At 39.6% G+C, this 11,834-nt stretch overlaps 1 protein-coding gene and 1 long non-coding RNA gene across 3 annotated transcripts; both read left to right on the top strand.

Moving 5' to 3' along the window:
* The first annotated feature begins 819 nt into the window (after positions 1–819).
* On the top strand, positions 820–1,511 carry LOC131693932 (uncharacterized). Its single transcript, XR_009306366.1, has 3 exons — positions 820–921; positions 994–1,296; positions 1,376–1,511. It is a non-coding gene; the product is annotated as an uncharacterized LOC131693932 (long non-coding RNA).
* A 204-nt stretch (positions 1,512–1,715) lies between these two features.
* On the top strand, positions 1,716–3,710 carry LOC131693877 (DEAD-box helicase Dbp80-like). 2 transcript variants are annotated; one of them, XM_058982140.1, is made up of 4 exons: positions 1,716–2,672; positions 2,735–2,897; positions 2,960–3,073; positions 3,133–3,710. In XM_058982140.1, the coding sequence occupies exons 2-4, from the start codon at positions 2,768–2,770 to the stop codon at positions 3,162–3,164; spliced, it is 276 nt and encodes a 91-aa protein (XP_058838123.1). In that variant the 5' UTR covers positions 1,716–2,672; positions 2,735–2,767; the 3' UTR covers positions 3,165–3,710. The 2 variants fall into 2 exon arrangements, with proteins under 2 accessions (XP_058838123.1, XP_058838115.1); XM_058982132.1 differs by having other exon boundaries at positions 1,719–2,897; positions 3,133–3,709.
* Positions 3,711–11,834: the final 8,124 nt, after the last annotated feature.

Genomic DNA, 11,834 nt, shown 5'->3' with positions numbered 1-11,834 from the left:
CTTGTCTCAACATCCTGGATCTGGCAATCAGCTAACCAACATTAAATCGATGCAACCGCAGCAGTACCATCAACTCCAAATCCAGCAACAGCCAACAGCCCCTCAAAAATGGACCACATAGCAATTACTGCTCAAACGAACAACAGGAGTTTACGAATGATGGACACATCGGAAAACATTTCATCGGCACATTCTGCCTTAAAACTTGTCTGCCACTATTTTTACAAGCGGTTGTCTTTCTGATTTAGAGAAATCGGAGTCAAGCACAAACGTCATATTCCAGCCTAGGTTCCTACCAGTTCCTTGCATGAAAATATCACTGCCTCCACAGTGCTCGTGATTCCATTCCAGCAGCAGCAAGCAATCACTATTCGAGTGCTTATCGCCAACATTTCACAGCAAGCTCAGCAGCAGAACCACCTTCAACCATAACATCAGAAAATTAAGATTTCCTCCAGACCATGACCATCATCCTAAAGGTCGGTAGCAATAACGTTCAACCGACGGTACAACCTGGTCAGCAACCGCAATTAATGCAATAGATACAAGCCAAATGTAGAAGACCATTGACCAACTACAAAAAAGATAGCAACAGCACATTCAAACACAGTAGCAGTACTATACTGTACCATGCGGTGTGCAGGAGGACTTTTTTATTCAGTTGGTGCGGCAAGCTGAGACATTTTTATTACCTTTTTTATTTCGAAAGGATCAGTACCGTGTTGTTTAGTACATTGTAATGTAATACCCTATTCTTCTTTACAAAGCTCGAGTTCAATCATTTACGGATATTTTTATTATAATTTTTTTCAGATCGAACACCAACAACATAATATGGTAATCACCCAGCAAGAGAACGCAGTGATAATGGGCCAACAGAAAACACAACATCAAGATGCTCGGAAAGGACTTTCTCTTGCGGTATGTATTTACCAGTAGCATCCCTCCTCCAAACATTCCTTTGCATATCTAGATGTCCTTATCAATTCACAGAACAAACATAATGGCACGTCATGTTCAATCGGATAACCGTTTGGAATAAGCGCTCATCATCGGTTTCATGGCAGAGAAGTGAGCAGGCAAAAGAAGGCATCGTTTTTTCCGCAAGGTGGCTCTGGTCAAAATTTCAGCGAATTGCAAGGAATAAACCACCCGAGGGACAGTACCCGTGCTGATTCAGGACGATTTCCCATACTTTGTACCTTGCTATTGAATTTTAATACCCGATCGAAACGATGGCAAGCGCTGCCGATAACTGGGTCAAAAAGACGACGGATCAAGAAATTTCTGCACTCGGTAAGTGTTTTTTTGTTATAACCTATTTGTGAAGCGATCATTGGGATGGGATTTGAATTTTTCTTTTCAATACAAATAGGTTAACGAACTGAGTACATATCACCAAGGATAAGGATTCAGAGCCTGCGGCTGGCAGTCCAGAGAATGGGGAAAAACCTAGTCCACCGGCAGTAGAACCAAAGCTGCACCTGATATTTGGAGTTCGGTAGCTACGGAAATTATGACTCTAGCAGCTCCTGAAGAAAAACAAGCTGCAAGAGAAAATGGAGAAACAGCTCCCTCCGCGGAAGATGCAGAGGCGTTCAAGTAAGTCGAAATCTGCAGAAAATTTTGATTAGAACATAAGGAACATTGAGAGCCTCTCTTTATTTACTTTCTCTTTAGATTATTATGACGTCACTATAACACTTTGCCATTTTCCAGTACATAGCCGATGGTTTTTACTAAAATATTAGGCAAAGAGTTGAGTACTAAATATTGAAACGACCGAGTAATAAACAGAAGAGAACGACCCCAAAGAGAATCTCATTGTTGCTTACGTTCTATTCTAAATTTTCTCCCGAAATGTTTAGTATCAGCTTTAAAATTATCCATGACTATTCTTTTAGCCCGGCGGATGCAAGTTTGCTAATGAAAGATGTTCGCTAAGGTCTAGTAGAATCAAAGCTGGATCTGGAGGTGCAGCGGAAGGATTCTTCTTCGCCGATTGGTTGGTTAAAACTTTCAAAGCTTTGCACATGAAGCCGGAATTACTACAGGGAGTCTATGCGATGGGTTTCAACGCCCCTTCCAAGATTCAGGAGATGGCTCTACCTACTCTGTTGGCCGGTCCGCCACGGAATATAATCGCTCAGTCAGTCGGGAATAGGAAAAACCGCTGCCTTCGTGCTGGCAATGCTCAGTTGAGTCCATCAGTTGAAAAACTATCTGCAGGTGATTTGCCTTTCCCCCACGTATGAGCTGGCAATTCAGTAGGGGAAGTAGCTGCCAAAATGGCAAAGTCTTGTCCGGAAATCAAACTTCCTTACGCCGTTCGTGGTGAGTAGACCGTCAAAGGGGCGAAGCTGACTAATCATATCATCATCGGAACACCCGGCAAGCTAATGGACTGGGGTATAAAGTTCAGGACGTACGACCTAGTTTTCCCTTTTTGTACTGGACGAGGCGGGTGTTATGGTCGGTGTTATTCTTGGCCACGTACGAGCGCGAGGTGATGGAGTTTGCCGAGTACATCGTACCCAATCCGATCGTCATTCGGCAGGCCCCGGGAGCAAGAATCACTCGATAACATCACACAGTACTACGTCAAGTTCCGCATCCAGGACGAGAAATTGTGTGATTACCGTCGGACAAGCGATCATTTTCTGTCATATGATGTATAGGACAATTGTAAACTCCAAGTAAACTTATTTTCAGAACTGTTAATCGATCGAAACAGGTACGCAAAACGGCCGGTTGGTTGACCGGCAGGATGTCCCAGGATGGTCACTCGGTAGCGGTACTGTCCGGTGATCTAACGGTGGAGCAATGGTTGGACGCTCTGGATCGATTCCGAACCGGACTAAAGAAGGTACAGATTATAACGAACGTTTTGTCCAGGGGTAAGTTCCACCACTTGATTCTGGCTACAGCACCAGGTTACGGAGAGATTCTTTCGTCTTAGGTATCGACGTCGAACAGGTGACCATTGTCGTCAACTTCGACCTGCCGATGGATCAGCAGGGACGAGCCGATTGCGAAACGTATCTACATCGAATTAGACGCACCGGTAGATTCGGTAAGTGTGACTCATTCTTGTGATCCTATAGATTGTATTTCTTCCCACTTCTTTAACAGAACGGAATCACCATCAACCTAGTGGGCAGTGATCGAAGAATGATGATTTGCAGATCAATCAAAAAACACTTCCGGAAAAAGATTCAGTTGCTAGACGCGGAGAACTCGGACGAAATTGAAAAGATCGCACCGTAAAGTGTTTTCGACCAGCTACTGGTGAAAAGCGTAGGAGCTTTTTTGGGTCATACTTGTTTTGATTCTGAATTTATAATTTTATATTTTTTTTAAATTTTTTTTCTTCCTTGACCTGACATAAGGTATACAAATGTAACCAACAGGGTATCGTAAGCTAATAAATTTACAATTACAATTACAATTTAGCTCTACCCAGTTCTGCCCAAACATTTGAAAAGGGCCTATCTGCAAAATGTAACAAATTGAAATTTCATGTTTTCCAATAACAAATATCTACCCGAGCACGTACATAACGTAACATTTGATTTTGAAGAATTTTGATAGCGATTTTACAACAATTTATAAAAGGCCCTAATTGATTTTTATGACCGAACTGATTATGAAAGGACCTAACTGATTGAAAAGTGCCTAACTAGCAATACACTCATTTTAAATGGATTATAACGCATTGTATTATAACTGATTGTAAAAGGCTTATAACATCTTTTCCATAATTTACATACAGGGCCAATCTGATTTTATGATGTTCAGTGGGGTCAATCTGACCATCAATTTAGAATTCAGTTAATTCGTCTAACTTTCGGTGTAATATCAGACTTGAATAGCATTTTTTGTGTGAGGTATTCTGCCGCTAGTAGCATAACTGTCCTATGTGCTATGGGAATCGCTATATACATGGGACAATTATGCTTCTTGCGGCAGTAATACAAGTAGTAGCAATATGCGCAATCAAAAGAAATAAAATAGTAACGATTTTCCGAATAGGATTATAATGAATTTGACCTTTGACAATTTTCTCAATGTTTACGTTTTGCAGATAAGCCCTTTTTAAATGTTTGGTAGAGTTGGTTTCCTTACGTTGATGAGCAAAGTTTCTCTTTCGCGAAATGTGCATTTGTTAGAAATAGGATGTAATTCAAGGATTGTATAGCGCATGTTTAATGGTTATAACTTTCAGTTAAATAGACTTTTAAGAACCCGACTTTGTTTTTCTATTTTATTTTGTCGTTGAGAGGTCAGTAGAGAAAGCGGTGGAAAAAATTATCCGAAAGACTATCCTTGAAGCAGAAGATGAAAAATATTTTGCTCATTATCATGTGAATCAAAATTCCAAGAAGACAAAACATAGCTATAAAAACACAACAAGATATCTTAACTGATATATGCTTTGAAGCGATTCAAGGCGAAAGCGACTGGGTTTGAATTTAGTATATTTTTACATTTATTTATTCCTTCATTATTTACTTATATGTTCATTTATTTCTGGGGAAAATTTTCATTAGGTCGTATCGTAAGTAACAATGTTATTCTTTTTGTTTACTTTTTACTATGTAATAAACCAAGCCGCTTAAACATTCGCCCCTTCGTTCTTTGCATAATCTGCTAGACGAAACCATCGTCCCTCAATATGTGCTGAAACATATGTGAAATGTTTATGTTAATGCCTATAAACCGAGAAACTATTCATTAATTTATTTACCAATTTAATTATTTATTGGTGTATTAATTTCTCTATATATTTATTATTCATTTATATTTTATCAGTGTAGATGTCTCACAATCCTTTCTGACTATTTAGGTTAAATTTTCCTTAAGCGGGTCTGACAGTGCAAAATTTAAAAAAAAATCAGGTTTTTATTTTTGGATATTTTGGATACCATAAACAAGAAATATATGCCCAAGAAAGGATTTACTCGAATTCAACTTGGTTCGACTGCTAGAGCCCATCAAACTACCAACTATCAATTTTCATATGAGGGGGCTGATAAAATCGGGTCTTCAGTGTATTTAATATTTTATGTTCTTTATTTTATATTTAATATTTATTATTGAATATTTAACATTTGATATTTAATATATAAAATGTAATATTCAATGTTTAATATTCATATTCAATGCGTGATGTTTAGTATTTAATGATCAATGTTTTATATTTGATATACAATACTCAATGATGATGAAGGCTCTACTAGACTCGTCACACAAACGTCACATAAATGCGCGCATCACATAGCAACGCTTGAGAACTTCGCGATAATACAAACTCGGTCGCAAACGTGATCATTCACACACACCGGTACCCACCGTCTAGCATGCAAAAAGCAGCCTGGTGATTAAGTAAACGTGCTATAGCACATACGGTATTCTTGAAGTACAGCAGTTGTTGATCCGATTGGTTAACGATTCGTTTGACCTTCGGTTTCGTTAAGTGACCAATTTAGTTATATAATATAATCCAGTAATTTGGAATCACGATTCAGACCATGGAACACTTTCCCGGGATTCCTTAAACCTTTTCTAGTGTTTCATGCAATAAGAATTACCACGAATTACTTATGGCAATAAATGCAATAAATTTGAATTACGATTCTCACAATTGTTATACCAAAAATAGGTTTGTATCCGTACTGATTATTGGTAGCATTCCCTGAGACTTCCAGAACCTTTGCTAGTAGCCATTGTTATCATAATCGATTTTTAACGTCAGCCAAAGTTAGGGTTTGGTTCGACCTGAAACCGATTGAGTCGGAGTCGGTTGTTATATTTGCGCTGGAATCCATTCCGGATTCCGAAACGTGTTTCGAAAGGTAGTTTCCCCGAGACTTGTTGAAGCGGTAAAGGCGGCCAAGGCAATCAGATTTGCTTCTTAATGGTCAAACGCCGATTAAGACTTACGAGTCGGACAATTACAATAGATTTGGTTTGAGCGAATTTCGATCATTTCCCTGGGTCTTCTAGAACCGGTAGAAGCAGCCAATTTAGATAGAAAATGGCCAGCCAATGATTTAAATTTCCGATTGCAGGAATTGTACTGTCTAAATTGGTCAGACTGAACTTCCCCGAGACATTCGGAACCGTCACAAATAAGCATTATGATTAATCATGCTCGAAATATGATTCACGCTGAGTACGTCACTTTCCTGAGAGCTTCATGAATGGCAAATAGGTTTACAATTGTTACCGATTTCATACACATCCGTGATGAATTAATAAAATACATCATTTAAAACATTCAAATGACAGCAATAATATAAAAAAGAAATAAACAAACAACAGCTGATGTCGTTTTTCAGTTATCAAAAGCGACATCTAACAGCAAACACACAGACTAGTTTTCGCGAGCAAATGTCAAAATTCCGCACGGAAGAAGGAAAAATATTTCGCGACCTCATTTCGCAAGAGGTGCATACTAAGCTTAATCTGGTGAATGGTCTGTACATGCCGAGGCAGGTTTGGCGCAGCGACTGGCAACCGCGTAAGGGGTAAACCCAGCCACCCCGAAGCAAGACAGAAGAGTGAGTGTATAGGCGTATAAGTGGACTGCCTCATGCCAAGACGGGAGGGTCGTAGCGTAGTATGTTGGGACTTAGCTATCGATGCCTCATGGCGTGGCAGAGGAGTGAAAGGGTGAGCATCCAAGTCAGTCTCACACAGCATGTTAAGGGTGAGCACAAAAGTCAGCCTCACATGGTATGGTAGAGGCTAGCACAAAAGTAAGCCTAGCAAGGAATGAAAAAGGTGAGCACACAAGTCAGCCTCGCATGGTATGTCAGAAGTGGGGCCTAAGAAAAATGTCCCACGTGGGATGCCGGGGGGAGTGACAGAGGTACAATAGAGTGGCACGATCGAGAGTGAATCAGGTGATAGGGTGAGCACCCAAGTCAGCCTCACATGGTATGGGTGGGGCGAGCACAAAAGTAAGCCTAGCAAGGAATGAGTAAGGTGAGCACACAAGTCAGCCTCCCAAGGAACGAAAAAGGTGAGCACAAAAGTCAGCCTCATGTGGGAGTGTTTGAGAGTGAATCAAAGTGCGATTGAGAGAGCACCCAAGTAAGCCTCATACAGGACGTATGAACTATAAACACTCATAGTAATAGACTCGCGGATGTAAAAACCGCAAAACTGGCAACTAGAAAAACAAGCATGTTAAACTGGCATCACCCAAAAATGTGCAAGCTCGAACGTCCTCGACTGTATTCGATCATCTGTTTTTATCAAAATAATTTTTCAAGTGGTTCAATATATGAATCAAAAGAGAAGTTCTATGTTTGATACTGAGCAACAAGAAATTGAGAAAAGAAAGAAAAAATCCAATTTCTTCAGAAACACAAAATTGATGAAAAAGAGCATAAGTAAAATGCTTTTTGTGTAGTTATATTGAACACAATAAATATCTTTCTAAATAACATTGTGAAATACTAATACGAACACGAAAAGTGAAGCCTACTGTGAATAACAAAATATATTTTTTAACTAAAATCGCAATACTTGTTCTGCTTGTTTGCATTGAGTGACGTCATGCTCGTTTGGCTCCGGATTTTGACAGTTCGTTTGGCTCGATAAAAGTACCTTCGCTGGTCTATTACTATGAGTGTCTATAGTATGAACGCGTGAGTGAGAGTGAATGAGTACATTTAGTACAGCCATCCCCCCAGAAGTAATACCGAGAGGTAGTTCCTGGGAGGAATGACGGCGGAGCCCAATGGAGTTTAGTCGGTATTAATAGCAGCGTCACCATTCGAGCCCGACACGCCTCCAGTGCATCCCGTGTGGTAGATTGGACCCTACCAATAGCACGTGTACTGGGCTAGGACGTAAACGTCTTCTCCATTGTAAAAAAGATGGGTGGGTAATGTCTGCGACATAACCGGAGATGTAGAATACATAAGGAACACGTTCTTCAAATATGTTGATACTCATTGGAATTTTCGGACAAAAGGTGATTTGGGCGAGGAATATTTCAAATTATTCTTTACAAAAATGATGGTGGTCCTGAAAAGGACCGTTTTTGTTGGCGTTGTTGGCCTTGGTGAGAGAGCTGGCTAACGATGAAATAAATTGTTAGCATGAGGAAGTCGCATAGTACTGGCCAATGGCAGAACAGATAATAATTGATTCCTAAAAATCATTTTTTCTTAATTCATGTAAATTATACATACTTACAAATCTAATAGAAGATTCCTGGTCATATTTCTGAATCATTATGCGAACATTGTGTAATTTGGTTAAGTACAATGAAAGTTACAAACTTTCCAAACTCGACCTTCTGTTCCTTCTGAAATATTGAAATGGGGTGTCTATATTAAACCGTTAGTCGTGGTCACAATAAAAAGATGGGTGGGTAATGTCTGCGACATAACCGGAGAGATGTAGAATACATAAGGAACACGTTCTTCAAATATGTTGATACTCATTGGAATTTTCGGACAAAAGGTGATTTGGGCTAGGAATATTTCAAATTATTCTTTACAACAATGATGGTGGTCCTGAAAAGGACCGTTTTTGTTGGCGCTGTTGGCCTTGGTGAGGGAGATGGCTAACGATGAAATAAATTGTTAGCATGAGGAAGTCGCATAGTACTGGCCAATGGCAGAACAGATAATAATTGATTCCTAAAAATCAATTTTTCTTAATTCATGTAAATTATACATACTTACAAATCTAATAGAAGATTCCTGGTCATATTTCTGAATCATTATGCGAACATTGTGTAATTTGGTTAAGTACAATGAAAGTTACAAACTTTCCAAACTCGACCTTCTGTTCCTTCTGAAATATTGAAATGGGGTGTCTATATTAAACCGTTAGTCGTGGTCACAATAAAAAAAGATGGGTGGGTAATGTCTGTGACATAACCGGAGCGTCGTGATGTCAATTCGAGACGTTAATTTAAATCTAATAATATTCAACAGAATCACGTTTGAATGGGAAAATTTCAAATAATTCTCTATGGTAATAATGGTGGTTCTGAAAAGAACTTTTGGTGTCGGCGTTGGTGTTGATGGTGATGCGCTGGATCGTTGGATATATTTGGCATGATAGTTATGTGCCTGGCGAACTGTTTGTAGCCTCGAACAAAACGACAAGACCGGCTTCTTCGGGTACCATTACGGCTGAACTTTATAAGCTTAGCTCGACTTTGAAATCCGGCACAATCTCACGAATCAGACTCTGGTAGGGCCATTTTGTTTGCTACTAGCACGGAGCTGCACAAAAAAATCATTTAATGCAGTTAGTACACGGAGGCTGCCAAAAAGCTCGAATAGAAGCATGCGACTTCAACGTTTCTCTTAAACACATGAAATTGAAGCAGTGCAGGAATGGAAAAGCAGTGCACGAAACGAGCGAGAGGATAATTTAAATTTTTGTTCCGTGTGCAAGCTACTTCTTTCCACACAACGTATTATGTTGCTTGTTGAAAATTTGTTACACATCTTAAAATCAAAGTTTCAGTTTAACTCTCACTAGAACACAATTGATTGGTCCTGAAAAGAACCGTTGCTTTTATTGTAATTTACGCCCACTCCCAGCGGACACTGTGAGCCAGTTTGATTTCTTTTGCGAGAACGTTACGTACTTGGCACACTATTTTGTATCCTCAAACAAACCGACCAAGTAGGCATCACTGGCTTCATTACGGCTAAGTTTTGTAAGCGTAGCTCGACTTTGAAGTAATACACAACCTTACGAACCAGACGCTGGAATGTTAGCCAGCGGATTAGTTGCTCCGTTGCCCTTTAGTTGAGGCGAAATAGCTGGGGCACTTTTGCCGACCGTCATCATTGCCAACTGCTTTCCTCCGGTGGACTGGCTGCTTGCTAGTGCTTGAACGAATGATGAGAAAAACCACCCGACCAATATTCATATATGAACACACGAGAAAGCACTACTATCGCTCTCTCGCTCGTTTTCGTGCCATTCCTGTGCCTTTCCTTTCCGTTCGGCTACCAATACTAGCATAACCAAAACGAATATTCTGTCTTTCCATCGCCTTCAATCTAGTGGCCAGTGCTAGCAAACTTGCCTGTTCAGTTTTTCAATAACAACATTCCAACAATATTTTCAAAGAATGTTGCAGATTTGAAAAGAAGGAAGGAAAAGATTTTCACTAATTTAAATTCTTTTGTCTTATTTGTTAGCGCTGATACTGTCCATGGGATGGTGGGGGAACACCCACATTCGTTTTAGTTGTTTCTTATATAGCTTTCTGAAAATTATTTGTTATACACCATAAAATGTAAATTTCAGTTTAACTCTTATTAGAACACAATTAATTGGTCCTGTAAAGAACCGTTTATTGTTTTATTGCAGGAGCATAATTCAGACGCACTCCCCGCGGACACGGTGAGCCAGTTTAATGTATTTGGCTTGAAAGTTATGCGCTTGGCGCACTATTTTGCATTCTCGAACAAACCGATCAAGTAGGCATCGTTGGCTTCTCGGGGCATCATTACGACTGAGCTTTGTAAGCGTAGCTCGACTTTGCAGTCCTACACAATCTCACGACCCAGACGCTGGAACGATAGCCTACAGATTAGTTGCTCTGTTGCCCTTTAGCTGGGGCGAAATTCTTGCAGGGCGACAGTTCCTGATCGCGTTGCGATGAGTCACCGGTAGCTGGGGCACTTTTTCCGACCGACGTCATCGCCAACAGCTTTCCTTCGGTGGACTGGCTGCTTGCTAGTGCTTGAACGAATACGAATGATGAGAAAAACCTTCTTTTCTTTTTAAATTCGTCTTTATTTCTTGAAATATTTGTATTACATTTGATTTTTACATTGCAAGTGCTGAGATTACAATCTTTTCATCTTTGGATATTGTGTAGTTATTGGTTTGGTGGAAGTTCAGTGGAAACTTGATTTACATTTTCCGATTTTGGCGGATTGTTCAACAATTAACTATCCTACTTAACCTAACTTACAACTAATTATATAAATTTCTAATCAACGGATACTCTGAAATGTTGGATTTAATGTTGAATGCTTCACATACCTCGGTTACTCTTTCTTCTATTGTTTTTACTTGACAAATAGCATGTATATGATTTGTTCTTGTCCTTGTAGGGAGGTTTAGAATTAATTTTAGTACTCTATTTGGGATTCTCTGTAGTTTTATTTTGTGCGTTTTTGCGCAATTGTGCCAAATGGGTATAGCATACTCGATTACCGGGTTAATAATCTGTTTGAAGATTGTTAACTTGTTTATAAATGACAATTTTGATTTCCTATTTATTAGAGGATAGAGTGAGTGAATTAGTTTGGTGCATTTTTGCGTGTTGCTTCTATGTGCGATTTGTATAGCATTTTTTGTCGTAGATGAGACCCAAGTAGATTACTTCGTCCGACCAATTGACCTTGGTGCCGTTCAGTGTCACCACTGTTTCCGTTCCAGGAACCAGTTTTCGAGATTCTGAATGTGGAAACACAATGGCTTGTGTTTTACTAGCATTTATGCAGATTTTCCATTTAGCGTAATACTGGGCAAGGACATCCAAACCTTTTTGGAGTTTTTGACTAGCGGTTTGATCACTCTGCCATTATATAATAGTGCAGTGTCGTCAGCAAACAGTGACAGTTCACCATCATTTGGAAGTTGAGGTATGTCTGCCGTAAATATGTTATAAAGTATGGGTCCCAATATGCTGCCTTGGGGTACCCCAGCATTTACTTGGATCGCTTCTGATAGTGCTCCATTTAGGTACACATGAAATGATCTAGATGTTAGATAATTTTGGATCAGTTTCACAAGGTAGATTGGAAAGCCGTTTCTGTATAACTTGTGCACTA

The sequence above is a fragment of the Topomyia yanbarensis genome, chromosome 1, assembly GCF_030247195.1.
Source record: "Topomyia yanbarensis strain Yona2022 chromosome 1, ASM3024719v1, whole genome shotgun sequence".
Taxonomy (NCBI): Eukaryota; Metazoa; Arthropoda; class Insecta; order Diptera; family Culicidae; genus Topomyia; species Topomyia yanbarensis.
This window is presented reverse-complemented; position numbering and strand designations above follow the sequence as displayed.